The sequence below is a fragment of the Pelodiscus sinensis genome, chromosome 21 (genome assembly GCF_052426305.1).
Source record: "Pelodiscus sinensis isolate ZL-2025 chromosome 21, ASM5242630v1, whole genome shotgun sequence".
NCBI lineage: Eukaryota > Metazoa > Chordata > Testudines > Trionychidae > Pelodiscus > Pelodiscus sinensis.
The window spans coordinates 19,589,098-19,602,996 of NC_143072.1; the positions used below are offsets into that span (position 1 = coordinate 19,589,098).

The 13,899-nt window shown below is 44.0% G+C and overlaps 1 protein-coding gene across 1 annotated transcript in view; it reads right to left on the reverse strand.

Moving 5' to 3' along the window:
- Nucleotides 1-1,255: 1,255 nt before the first annotated feature.
- The window catches only part of TADA2A (transcriptional adaptor 2A), a 37,745-nt gene continuing 25,101 nt past the window's right edge, over nucleotides 1,256-13,899 (reverse strand). Inside the window, exons 10-16 of the mRNA XM_075904786.2 lie at nucleotides 12,712-12,755; nucleotides 11,297-11,407; nucleotides 9,429-9,500; nucleotides 7,265-7,397; nucleotides 5,979-6,022; nucleotides 4,015-4,088; nucleotides 1,256-1,731 (exon numbers count right to left, since the gene is read on the reverse strand). Of these exons, the coding sequence (XP_075760901.1) occupies nucleotides 1,546-1,731; nucleotides 4,015-4,088; nucleotides 5,979-6,022; nucleotides 7,265-7,397; nucleotides 9,429-9,500; nucleotides 11,297-11,407; nucleotides 12,712-12,755 (664 nt within the window). The 3' untranslated portion in view covers nucleotides 1,256-1,545. The remainder of the gene's footprint in view (nucleotides 1,732-4,014; nucleotides 4,089-5,978; nucleotides 6,023-7,264; nucleotides 7,398-9,428; nucleotides 9,501-11,296; nucleotides 11,408-12,711; nucleotides 12,756-13,899) is intronic.

A 13,899-nucleotide genomic window follows, 5' to 3' on the forward strand; every position in this document is an offset into this window, starting at 1 on the left:
CAGACACGCTTGGTTTCCTTTGAGCTTCTCCTGTGGTACTGAGGGGGATGGAATCCAGTTTTCACTCCCCTGCTGGAGTCCCTAGAAGGTATAGAAGCAGTGTAACCGGTTCCTGTTTCCCCTTCCTACAGTCCCTGGAACAGGGCTGATGAGTCTGGGAGGACTGGCTGCAGCACATTATGCTCCAGTTATAGCTGTGCTCAACTGGCAAGACTATGCCAGTTGGCAAATTTTAGGACCCCCAGGTGACTCTAAAATACACCATAATCTGGCTTGGGACAAGCAATCTGGGAGCACTAACAGGCCCCGCAGAAGCCAAATGCTGTGAAGGGTCCAGTGACTTCAAGAAAAAACAAAGTAGACCAAAATGGTATTTCTACTGTAAGAGACACAAGCCCGGGGGGGGGGGGAAGAGGGGAAGGGGGGGGAGATAGTGCTTCAAAAGGTTTTTTTTTTTTTTTCCTCCTCCTCAAATTTCAAAAGAGGGAAGTGACCATAAAGGAACTACCTTTATCCTCTAGCTTAGTTATATTTTTTTAATACAACGATTTATATTGAATTATTATAATTCATAGAACAGCTGATTAGTTTTTAATCGGTAAACTGTCCCAACCCTACCTTTTCTGCTGGCTATTTTGGCACGTTCCCACTGAATGGAGGAATACAGGCGAGCATGTCCCAAAGTTCAAAAGTTCAGAAAGGACATTCCCACAATGGATTGTAACTTGTCTTAATTGGATGCTTTGGTGCGTGTAGGAGCTTTGATCGGGGGCAGTATATGGGTTATGTATGTTTGGAAAAAACCTTGCTTCTGGCTGAAATATCCACTCTTCCCTTTGGGATTGTGCAATAAAAAATGACACTTATGTCTAAGAACTGCTTGTAGCTTGACTTGTCACCAAATAATGATTGTACTAAAACCAACAAAACTGAAGTGGGGTCTAACCTTTGCTGTGATGTGTGCTAATACATACAAATCCATCTACACCCTCAGGCCTTTCCTTGCACCTTCCACATTAGAATTTTAAAACGCAGATCATTACAAACTCTATTTTCATACTGTCCAAGCATATGCTCTGCAAAAACCAGCACTATTTCAGGAAGGAGTGAGAGAAGGGGAAGGGATTCGTTTCTAAACCCCTTCACCCCACACAATCCACAAGTGAGGATTGTTTGTAGGGGTTGCAGTTTTGTTCTTAACTTACAGTGCTAGCAGAATCGAGTCCCATGGTTATCTTTTTAGCTACAAGAGGCATTTGAAATGAATGCCTACTCATGTTTAATGTTCGCTTACAATGCACACAATTCCTTCAGCGTACATGATGGCATGATAATGACAACAAGAGTGTTATCCAGCAGAATCAAAAGAAAACCAGACCGAGAAAGGTCAGCATTCAGATAATCGGACAAAGTTTTCTACTTTTTGTACACGCACACAAAAATAGTCCTTGATTCACCAAAGTAAAGAACTTTCAGTACTGACAGATACTTCGAAGCCATCTCCACATTTACAACATGTTGCTTATTCCAAGGCATCTAACGTGTCTAGGCTTTGGTGATGTATCCTTCTCGAATCAGGAAGTCATAGATTTTCCTGGTTTTGTTGACATCGATCTTGATGAGTGCTCTAGCCTGGGCTAGTCTCAAGCCTCCTTGCTTGTTACACTCATTCACTAAAGCAGCTTTATATTCTAAATAGGCTCCAGGGACCAATCTCACCATCTGACAGAGCTGGAAGACACAGGTAAAGTTAATAAACGTTAACATCTGTCATGCTCGTTTTGCAATACCAGTTGTGTAGGGAGGGTGAGGGAATGGCAACCAAAACACAATTAATTCCTACCCCCTCCCCCTGGCAGATAAAAAAATGGCTGTTACCAGTGAGTCCAACCCACAAGCAATAAGAGGAAGCATTTGTTTTGAGGAGTGCTCTCCTATTGATGGCTGCTTTAAAAAGTGGTTTTGACTGCCAATTTGTTAGGGAGATCAGAGCAAGAACCTCGTCTCTCAGATATGGGGGTTAATATCCGGCGTGGGTGGTGTTCTGTGCAGACCTAGGGAAGTGCACATGCTCAATCACCAGTTCAGCCCATTGGACAAATGCCAGAAAAGGCATCTGTCTATTAATCCCCTGCAGACAAAGGCTTTGTTTTAAATACTCTTTTATAAAAGCAGCTATACACATAGCACTTTCCCTCTCACGCAGTTTAGGACACAAAGGTGATGCAGAGCAACATTATGCATTTAATAAGAGAGCTTATTAAGGGGACAATCTCTAGTCTTTTCTGCAGGCTGAAAATATTGCTTCCAAAAAGCTCTCAGGTCCTGTTGTTAGACAAGAAAGGTCCCATGTGGCTTTCTATTTGGCTCGGTGCTGTAAGGATACTGGTGGAAAGTCTGGCTGCCTCTTTGTTTTTAATAATAAAAGTGCTCCGTGATTGAACCCCATTGATAGAAACCAGCTGAGACACAAGGTCTCAGTCAGAGACTTTCTGTGGCCTCATCAGACAAGGAAAAATCCAACTCCCCATAAGCTAACGTCTGGGCACAATTATTTGTAAGCTGTTTAGAGCCAGAAGTACCATGTCCACTGTTGAAACTGTGATCTGATTTTCACAACTGCTAGAGCCAGTGAAGGTAAAAACAGTTGATTGTTGTGACAGAAAGAAGAAAAACTCTACAATTCTTCTAGGGTATGTCTAGACTGTGAGAATCTATCGGGAAAAGATACGCAAAATGCAGACCACATTTTGTGTATCTTTTTCCGATACTTTTGTCGGAAGAGGCTTTTCTGAAATTTGGCCTGTCTAGTCAGGGCCAAATTTAGGGAAAAACCCTCTTTCGAAAGCCCCCTTCCTGCTCGTGGAATGAGGAAAACAGGGGCTTCCGAAAGAGCACATTTGCTCTTCCACAAAACAAAAACAAGAGGAGCAAACGCGTTCCCTGGAAGGTGGAGTTTTCTGGGGATATGTCTAGCCGTACCCCTAGTGTACATCAAATGTACTGACACTTGCTTCTTGGTAGAATATGGCGAGATAAAGACCTTGTTTCTGGTTCCTCCACGTTAAGTCCACCATCTTGTAGTTCAAGGATTAGTGGAAGAGACTCCCTTTGAACTTTCTAGTGCTGCTTTTAATTAGCCGTATCAGCCCATCTCTCATATGGGAAATGGGAGATGAACCGAAGCATTCCATATGTTAGCGCAGAACTCTATTACCAGGCTAACAAACGGTCTCACAAAGAAGGAAAATTCTGCTCTCTGAAATGCGTAGCTCGCACATCCAAGGGCAGAAATTTGGCCAATAGATCATCAGTGTTATAGCTCAACTTCAGGAAGTTTGGCCTACAATCAGGTCTACACTAGGGGCGAAAGTCAAACTAAGAGATGCAACTCCAGTGATGTAAATAGCGTAGTTGGAGTCGACATACCTTAGTTCGACTTACCACAGGCGTTCCCAGTGAGGGGCATTGACCAAGCCAATGGAGTACTGCAGTGGACAGGAGTACGCTCAGCGGTCAATTTAGCGGGTTTTTACTAGACCCACTAAATTGACCCCCCCCCCCCCCCCCCCCGGGAGATTGATGGCCACAGCATCGATCTCCCAGTAAGTGGAGACAAGGCCTAAGAGGGTTGACTGAGATTTGGTCCTTTGTCCTGAGCTGCTTAAAACAAAAACAATTAGGAGTAAGTTATGGTTCCTGTTGGGCCCTCAAAGGAATTCTTAGCCAATTTTAAAACAGGCATTTATTAAGAAAAAGTTGCTTTCTTCCTTGATCATAAAACCAGAGTGGAGCAGAAGATGTCACATTCTGCACATTAAATGTACCAAATCCCCCAAGCCTCTTGCATTACACTGAACCCATTTGCTGTATCTAGAGCCTAAGTTGTGGCAACCAATATTAGGCAGCTCACAAAGGATCTCTAGGTTAGGCAGCTCAACTTGACTGAGTCTGAAAAGAAATAGCTATGTGGTAATGCTTTGTCTTCCCATTCATTTCCACTCCTCTCCTTACCTCTTTCTCCTTCTCATTTAGTTTCTCTGTGCCTGGGAGACCCGTGAGGTTCAGTGGGGGGGCACTCCGTCTACCTATGGAAATAAGGAAAGCAATGTTTATAGCCTAGGATGCTAGTTTGGAGGCTGCAGTTTCTCCAGGTGTTTTGTCTCAAAAGGCAAGTGTCATTGTTAACCCAGTAAAGTCCAAGCATTTGTGGTCAGTTATTTAGGGTTCATCTTCAAAGCTGCACCAGTTTAACTAAAGGCATGGGATTTTGAATAGATTTAGTTAAAATGCCTTTGTGAACACTTAACTTGGTTTAAGAGTAACTTTTTAAAGATAGGATTTGCAAGGGATCAGCTTAAGCTAAAATGACCTTAAACAAGTTTAAGTAGAATAAACAGGATTTTACACTAGTTTAACTAAACATTCTTAGCTAAATCCGAGCAATGGTGTGTGTAGGCCGGCCTTAATGTGTGCCGGGCAGTTCTACAGTTTACAGCATGTGTGAACAGGAATTTTATAGGAAACTGCCCAAATTGTTACTTTTTTACTGCTAAGTTTAATGGCCTGTTTTTCCTGCCTAATAGTGCAATAGACCTAAAGCGTAACTGCAAATGAAAGCCCATTGAAAACAAAGCGGCCAAATGGAAGTTCCAAAAAAGAAGCTGAAATGCTAAGCAAAAGCATAGTCTCTTCCACTGCTTTCAGTGTTGATCTCGGGGTATGAGACAAGCAAGGTGGGTGAGGTATTTCTGTTGCTGAAAGAGGCAACAAACTTCAGGTCAGTTTCTGCAGTTATATATTGGGAGGGGGCAGCAGAAAGATTTTCAAAGACTTTTGATGCCTAAAGAAGCAAACAAGTGCCAAGTGAATTTTTGAAAATGCTTGGGGGGGGATTTCAACTCTCACTGATACCATCAATAGTGATAGAAATGTAGCCGTGTTAGTCTGGTGTAGCTGAAGCAAAAAACAGAACTATGTAGCACTTTAAAGACTAACAAGATGGCTTATTAGGTGATGAGCTTTTGTGGGTCAGACCCACTTCCTCAGAACAAACAGAGGAAGAAAATTGGTACAACCATATATACCAAAGGATACAATCAAAAAAATGAACACATATGAAAAGGACAAATCAAATTTCAGAACAGAAGGGGGGGAGGTAAATGTCTGTGAGCTAATGATATTCGAGGTGATAATTGGGGAAGCGATCTTTGTAATGGGTAAGATAATTAATGTCTTTGTTTAGACCTAGGTGAAAATTCAACACTTTTTTTTGATGATGTCGACAGGAGAGCTCTCTCCCATTGGCATAATGTGGTTATATAGTAGAGCAGGGGAGGGCAGTACCATGGGGCAGTTTGCCGGAATATCACTGCCGCTATATTTACCTGCCCAGCTGCAGGTATCAGTGATCACAGCTCCTGTCAGCCATGGATCATTGTTCCTGGCCAATGGGAGCGGCGGGAAGTGACACAGACCAGGACACCGCTTCCTGTCACTCCCATTGGCCACGGACCGCTGTTCCCAGCCAACGGGAGCTGCGATTGCTGGTAACTGTAGCCAGGCAGCTAAATATAGCTGTGGGACCTATCAGGAGGTAATTCTGGCACAGTGGATCCAGCCTGCAGGCAGGTATTTGCCCACACCTGAAATAGTCACACTTCAGTTCACTGTGAACGCTACCCACTGATGCCGCTATGTTACCCAGGCATGTGGAAAATCCACACCTTTGAGCGATGCAGTTATACTGACTTAGCCCCAGGTGTAGACAGTGCTTCACTGATGGGTGGGCTTCTCTAGTGACATAACTACTTCACTTTGGGGAGGTGGAGTATCCACACTGACAGGAACTCTCCAGTCGGCATAGGTAGCATCTTCACTAAGCACTTCATTGACTCCTCTGCAGTCCTGTAAGTGTACACAAGCCCTGAATGTTCATAGAGACAAGCCCGTAAGTTGTTATTATAGAAAATAATTACCTGAATTTGTAGCAACTGGGATTGTTGGGCTGAGGCCAGAATCACTGTAAAGAAATGAAACTTCAAATTAACTATTCATTGTCTAAGAGCAGCTGCAAAAGTTGGTTCCTACATTATTTCTTCCCATTGTGGAACCATTGGAGAATCCAACTTGTGTAACCCAGGGTATGTCTAGACTACATCCCTCTGTCGCCAGAGGGATGTAAATTAGACATACTGAAATCGCTAATGAAGCGGGGATTTAAACGTCCCGTGCTTCATTAGAATAAAAATGGCTGCCGCTTTTTGCCAACGTGACACTTTGCCGGCAAAAAGCGGCAGTCTAGACGGGGATCGGTCGACAAAGAAAACCTTTTCTGACCAATCCCTTATGCCTCGTGTAACGAGGTTTACAGGATCGGTCAGAAAAGGCTTTCCTTGTCAACTGATCCCAGTCTAGACTGCCGCTTTTTGCCGGCAAAGTGCCGTGTCGGCAAAAAGCGGAGGCTATTTTTATTCTAATGAAGCGCGGGATATTTAAATCCCCGCCTCATTAGCAATTTCAGTATGTCTAATTTATATCCCTCTGGCGACAGAAGGATGTAGTCTAGACATACCCCCAGAGAGGAAGGGCACAGTTTAACCTGGCATACTTTAACCTGATCCTTAGAGGCCAACAGGACTTCTAGATGCTTAGTGAAGACCAAAGATGGAGACCAGTGAAAAAAGGACACTAGATTTCTGTTGATGGAGGCTGAACTGTACCCAGCAGGAGAAAAAGGGAAAGTAGAGCTCTTTGTCTATACTGTATTCTTAGTACAGGATGCGAGTTGTACTGGATGCACCTTTCCTTCTTTTGCACTGCAGCTTCTTTCTGTTCACAGCCCCAGTTTAGTTTAGATGGCAGACTGGTAAAGTTGCTGCTACTAAGACCACACTGCAAGAAAGGACATCAAATGTCATCTGTGTGCTCATTAATGCCCTTAAGGGAGAACCCTGGTTTCCTGCAATGGATTTAATAGCAATTCAGTCTAAAATGAGAGAAATAATGTGGTCAACTTTTCTAAACAAACAAAAAACCCGAATGCAGGCTATGGAACATTTTATGAACCCTGCCTAGTATCTCTGTTTGACACTTAAGCACTATTTCTGTCACTAGGGCTTTTTTCAATTGCTATGAATTAGCGCAGTGGAAGAGAATAGTTTCTAACACATTTGGGAAACACATTTGTTATTGTCAATAGAAATGATTAAACTCTCCAATTAAAGTCGTACATGGAGAAGCCCTCCTCTTACTGTAACCGTACATGTCAGCTTGTCGACTGAGCCACTGCTGGCAGGCACTGCTGTCCTGGATGTACTGGAGGACTTCGGAAAGCATAGTGCGCTTTAGGCGCTCCTCCTCTCGTGTCTTCTTGAGGCGATCGTAAGTTCTCGCACCTAGAGCAAACATGCACCATGTTCTGATTGTCTGTGTTGAACCAGAATTCTCAGCCTACTGTTCCATTACCCCAGTACATAGTGAACAATTCATTTCGTAGTAATGGGTCAGATCCAGCTACCCTTACTAAAATGAGTCCGAATGATTTCAGTGGGAGAATCTGTGGAGTCAAATACTATTTGGCATGTGAGAGTATCAATATCTGACCCTTTACAGTTGTATTTAATTTCAGGGCAAAAAAAAATAATTTTTTTTTCTATAATCACACTTCCAGGGATGAGTGAGTGTTTTTAATCTGAAATACCATGCTAGCTATTGTGACAGGGTCAGGCCAGGGAGCTGCTGCAGAGAAGACCTATTTGAAATCATGGGAAGGTGGGCGGGCAAAGCCCGCCCACATTCTAAAAGCCCCTCCCCAACCTTATGGGAGGGACACTGAACCCATGTTCAACTGAATCCGGGGGACAAAAAATGACAACAGGGTCAAGGAGTGTGGGTCACAGGTTTAAAATAAGGGAGCCGGATGGGGACACTGAGCAGAGAACCCCGGACAGCGCCCACTGTTCCTCAAAGCTGTCGATGGAGCCAGTGGACGCCGCCCAGAGGAACTCTGCCCGGATTCGTGACACGAGGGAAGAGCGGAAATAGGCCCCACAGTCGCAGAGAACCCCCTCGTCTAACATCCCCCTCCTGCTGTTATAGATGGCAGCTTTCGCTAAGGCCAGGAGGAGGTTGACGAGGAGGTCTCGCGACTTTGTGGGGCCACGGATTGGGTGTGCGTAAATAAAAAGGTGAGGGGAAAAGTGCAGCCAGAACCTCAATAAGAGGTTCTGGAGGAGCCAGAATAGGGGCTGCAACCTGGCGCATTCGAGGTAGGCGTGCGCCAGGTTCTCCCTCACGCCGCAGAAGGGGCAGGTGTCTGGGATTGGGGTGAACCGCGCCAAGTACACGCCCGTGCTCACGGCCCCGTGAAGGAGCCGCCAACTGATGTCCCCGACGGGCCGCGGAATTAAGGTGGAATAAACGCTGGCCCATCGGGGTTCCCCACCCTCTATAGGTCTGAGATAGTCCCGCCACTTTGTATCGGGGCGGGACACGAGGGTGGGGAAATGCAAAGCATGGAGCACGAGCGTGTACAGCTGTTCCCTAGGCACGGTCCGGAAACAGACCGGCTGCAGATTTTGCAGCCGGCTGGGGGTCCAAGGGTGGGGAGGCCGGGGGGGCCCACGGAACAAGGGCCCAATAATAAGGGACGGAGGCTTTGCAGGAAGGGAGGGGCGGGGCGTTCCCTCTCGCAGGGCTCTCTGTAGGAGATCGCGAGCGGGCTGCGACAAGGCCGCCTTCACCTCCTGGAGTAGGCGCAGGGGGGTTCGAGGGGTGGAGAGCCCCATGCGTTGAGCGAGCGCTCGGGGATCCACCCAGTCCCCCCTGTGGTAGTCCAGGAGGTCCCCGACCATGGTGGTTTCAAGGCAGCCCAAAAGGGAAAAACTCCTGTTAGAAAAGCAGAGAACTGCAGCACAATTAGGTGCAGCTGGGAGGAAGCTGGCTCAGGCAAATTGGGGCCAGCTGACTTCTCTGCTGTCTCTCTGAGGGCCTTTAAAAGCCTCAGCAGTTGGAGGCTGAGGAGAGGAGTGAGAGGACGAAAGGAAGGTGGTGGAGAGGCAGAGAGGAAGAAAGGGAGAGAACAAGTTGGACCAGCATTAGGTAAAGGCAGCAAGGGAGGGAGCCTGTGGGCCCCTGGCTCGGGTTCCCTACCACGGAGACCCGATGCAAAACCCCAGTAGTGGCTTGGAGAAGAGGGGCCCTTGCCACACTATGACTCTGAGTTTTGTTTGATGGTGCATTCACCAGGCTATCCCTCATCTCAAAACAGTTCTAAAGGACCACTGCTCTCCTGATACATTATTAACTCTTTTAGCTAAAGAGTTAAGCACATTTAAAAAACAACCTTCTCATTTAACACATTCTAACAGTAGCTTAAGCATCCTTCAGAACTCTGAGAAGGGTTGAGTAATCTCCCATGTACTTACTACAGAAATTAGTGATTCCTGCCGTCCTGTATTCCTGTAGACGCTTTATTTCCCTTCGCAGTTCAAATTCCACTGGTTTTTCCCCCAACAGTAAGGAGCAGAGAAATTAAAAAAACAAAGGTGGGTAAATGGTTCTGTTAACGAACACTGTGGCACTAGGACTACTGTCATTCCTTACTCATCAGCCATTCAATTACTAAAGGTCTGTATTGGCTGTGATCTTGAGTAAGCAGAACCTCCAAATTACTGCATGCAGTGCGAAATGCTCTGATCAAAACTCAGATTTATTCTGGAAGATCACTTCTAAAATTATTTGTGCAGGGAAGCTATTTTAGATTCAGGCTCAAGAAATTCCTCCTATCAATGAGCCAAATGATGCTACTATGTGGGACTTTTATAAGACACTTTACAAACATTAACAACTCACAGTTTATAGATAGAGAAATTGCATCAAGATTATATGGCACATTCTTGTTTTCACTGATGTCAACAAGAGCAGGCAGGACTGAGTCCTAAGTTACTCTGGTCAAAAAGGGACTCTACATACTAAACCTATGTCTACACTACTGCAAAAATTAAATCTAACACATGCAATGTAGTTGGAGTCTACATATCTTAGGTTGAGTTACTGCAGAGTTTACTCTGTGGGTGGTTAATGGGAGAAACTCATCCATTGACTTACCTAATTCTTCTCGTTGGGAGTAGAGTACTGAGATCAACAGCAGAGCACTCTGTGGTCAATTTGGCAGGTCTTCACTAGACGTGCTAAATCAACCACCAGTGGAGTGATCTCAGAGCATCCCCCCTTGTGTGTGTATATAGCCTCAGATTGGAGCTTGACTCACTCTAGGTCTTCAAATGACTCCTCTGTACAAGTTAGGGGCCTAATGTTTTGAAAGCTGTCCTGTGTGTGTTTGTTCTTGTTTTAAAGTAGTTAGTTATCTGCCTTTCATACCTCTTACATAATCCTACATTGTTTCTGATCCATTATTTTAATCTCTGGCTTGTATCCCCTTTATCTCTGATCACCTCAATTGTGCAATTAGTTTGGGGATACTCACTAACTCAAGATTTAATTATACAGCTTCCTGGTACCAGTTTGTTTACAATAAGCAAAAAGTTTGTTTCACTTAAATTAGGCCCCTGAGCAATACAAAGCTCTTGTGCTGAAGGAGAGTCAGATTAATTAAAAAGGCCTCCTTATGGCCAATGGGTCTAGGTGTAGGAGTTGGTACCATCCAACAGGAGTGAAGATTTGCAGGGTCAGACCCTCGCTCAATATTGGTCTGTGTCATGAAATGCAGTCATCTCTGGCATGGAACGAGATGGCTGCTCACATGTTGCTTTGTATTTTCTAATGAAGAGTAATTTTCCCCCAATAAAGTTACAGAATGTAGGTAAGAACGATGCAATGACCCCACTGGACATTGACTAGGACAACAGGACATGCTGAGATGCACACTATAATTACTCAAAGAATTTGGACAATTAGGTGCTGGAACAGCTTGAAACCATTGAAGGTGAGGCACTTAATGGAGGCTGTACTGTATAATTACGTACTGAGACAGCACACGTGTATCTTATAGAATATACAATTAACTGCTGACTTAACCCCAATATAGACTTAGGTTAGAGTATTTTACTCTTTCTATAGCATGGCAGTGTATGAAGAATGAAAAGGAGAGACTAGATAGCAAAGGATGATAGTATTTCGTTGTCTGGGAGGGAGGGGAAGGAGGAAAACAACTGCCTGTATAATTCCGATTTAGAAAAGGCCAATGACGACAACTAATAACTAACCTGTCACCCACTTGAATGCTTACTGCCACCAAACAGTTTAAACATGAACAAGTCAATAAAACACTTACATGCATGGCTTTCAATAAACTTATCATGCTCAATTGGGCCTAAAATTCTTGCAAACCGTCGCATTGTTTCATAAAGATCTTGGACCTCCTTTGGGTATCGTCTCTCCAGAACTGCAAAAAAACAAAAACCCCAGTGAGCAATATCTTTATGCTGGGCAGGAGAACTAGAATTTGGGGTGCAGGAGGGGATGTGCGTAAGAGGGAATGTGGGGTGCATCTGGGAGGGAGTTTTGGTATGGGAGGGGTCTTGGGGGTTGGGGTGTAGGAGGAGTCTTGTAGTGAGGGACATATCCCTCGGCTCCTAATCAGAGGCATGGTTAGGCGCCTCTGCCTGCAGGTGCTGCCCCTGCAGTTCCCATTGGCCACAGTTTCCTGTCAATTAGAGCTGCACAGCCAGTACTGAGGGAAAGGCAGCACTCAGAGCCGCCACCGCCGCCGCGCTCTCCCCCCCCCCCCATGACTGATCCTCCACCTACGAGCAGCAGGGCTATGTCGTTGCCTCTGGGTGCCACTCAGACAGATAAGGAGCCTGCTGGCCCTACTTCAACCGGGTTATAAACTGGACTTTCCAAGAAGATCAGAAATGCTGATTTATACAACTACAGCTTTTACTCCACTAGCAAACTTCCTCAGACCAAGTAGCACATCGCAACCTCACAGCCTCCACTGGCCACAGCGCTCCACTACCGATAAATGGAAGCTGCAGGAGCAGTGTCTGCAGGCAAGGACAGCACATGGAGACCCCCTTTGCTGACCCTCCCAGGGGCTGCAAGGAGATGCCAGCCATCTCCAGGACCACAACCACCAGCAGGACAATTACTCGGGACATGACAGGTTAGGCTTTTTAGAACTCACTTCATGGTTTTGAAAAGGATAAACTATGAATTAATAACACATCTAATATTACTTTTTAACGTGCATGAAACAGAAATCCCACCAATAAGCAGAGTAAAGGAATCTGAGTAGGCCACCATAATCTGTAATTATCATATGAGTTCAAGTTTGATATTCTCCCCAATGACAAAATTACAAACTGATGAAAAATGCTATGGTGCCCACATCTTACAATTCCAAGTCCTAATGTATGATAACTAGGTGTTGATTGATGACAGGTTTCAGAGAGGTAGCTGCGTTAGTCTGTTTCACCAAAAACAAGGACTCCGATGGCACATTAAAGACTGACAATTTTATTATGGCATAAGATTTTGAAAGCTGCAACTCACCAAAGCTTATTCCATAATAAAATTATTAGGCTTGAAGGTGCCACCGGACTTTGTTGCTTTAGGTATTGTTTGCCACTATCTTGAACACAGTTTGCACAAACCATTTTATTGTGTATACTTTAAACATCCAGAGTCAATCTCTAACTTTTGCTTGAGGCCATCTGAAAACCAAAAACTGTGTTTAGTACTTACTCTGAAATTTTCTGAGATTGATGAGGCCATGGTCTCTTATAATTCTATAATTAAAAAAGAACTAGTAGTAAATACTAAGTAACTCGTTTATTAATGCATAAATACAAACACCAAAGCAGTTCTGGTAACATTTATACTATTTTACCCAGGTTCTAATTCTGTATAAACAGGGTATACATGATATTTTATAAACAATTAGTCAGTATAAGTTTGGGATAGTTATCACGAGTCCAACCAGCAGGGCTCAAAGAGAGCTATAACCTCTTAAAAGGATCTAAAATATCTTTTTTACACACAAGCATGATGTCTCTTTAATGTCTTATGTCTTGCCCATCCAAGGCTAAAGCAAGTTACATACTTGAGAGTGGGAGAAGGAAACATTCCTCAGCTAGCTTGATTTTCAAAATAAGAAAACAAGATGGTTGTTTTAAAGCCACTCAAAAGTTTGGAATGTTAAAAGAAGCCCAAGGAAATGAGTTAAAGGGCAGAACAGAGGTGAGAGTGCATGATAAATACATTTCTCACAAGGCTCTGCAATTATCACATGGACATTGGCTCTGTGTGGTTAATTGTATATGCACACAGCTTTTGTGAGAGACACTCAAAAAGTGAGCGAACTTTGTTAGGCAAGATTGTGGCTAAACTTTAATCTGTGAAACTTTATTACTTCCTCTGTCTATCTACATAAACTCCATAGGTGAGTTTTTTTCCATCCCAAATAAAATAGGATTTAATAGGCTTTGCGACGGTGACATTAGCAGTTGTATGTCTTTCAGGGTTTTGTCCTGCTTGGTCTATTGTCCTGCTTGGACTATTAAAACTTAATTGCCACTGACACCAGTGTGAGTTACGCAACTATAAGGGTTTAGACTTGTTTTTCAATATGACACATAGTGTATCATTATGTAGCTAATACCACATATAAATATTTTTTAATTGGAAGGACACGTTAACCAAGTCAGGCTTTCCTTTCAACTATCGTTCAAAACAACATGTTGTGTTGACCTTTTATTCTGGGAAAAGGGATGGACAAGTCTTGCTTCAAAGTTGTTAATCTTTGCCCCAGCAGTAAAAGAGCAGGAGGAATAACTTACAAAAACGGGACAAAGTATCTGAAAGAGTGCAAAATTCAAAAAAATGAACAGATTCAATGAGATTCTAAAGAGTCATAAAATTTGTTGAATGAAG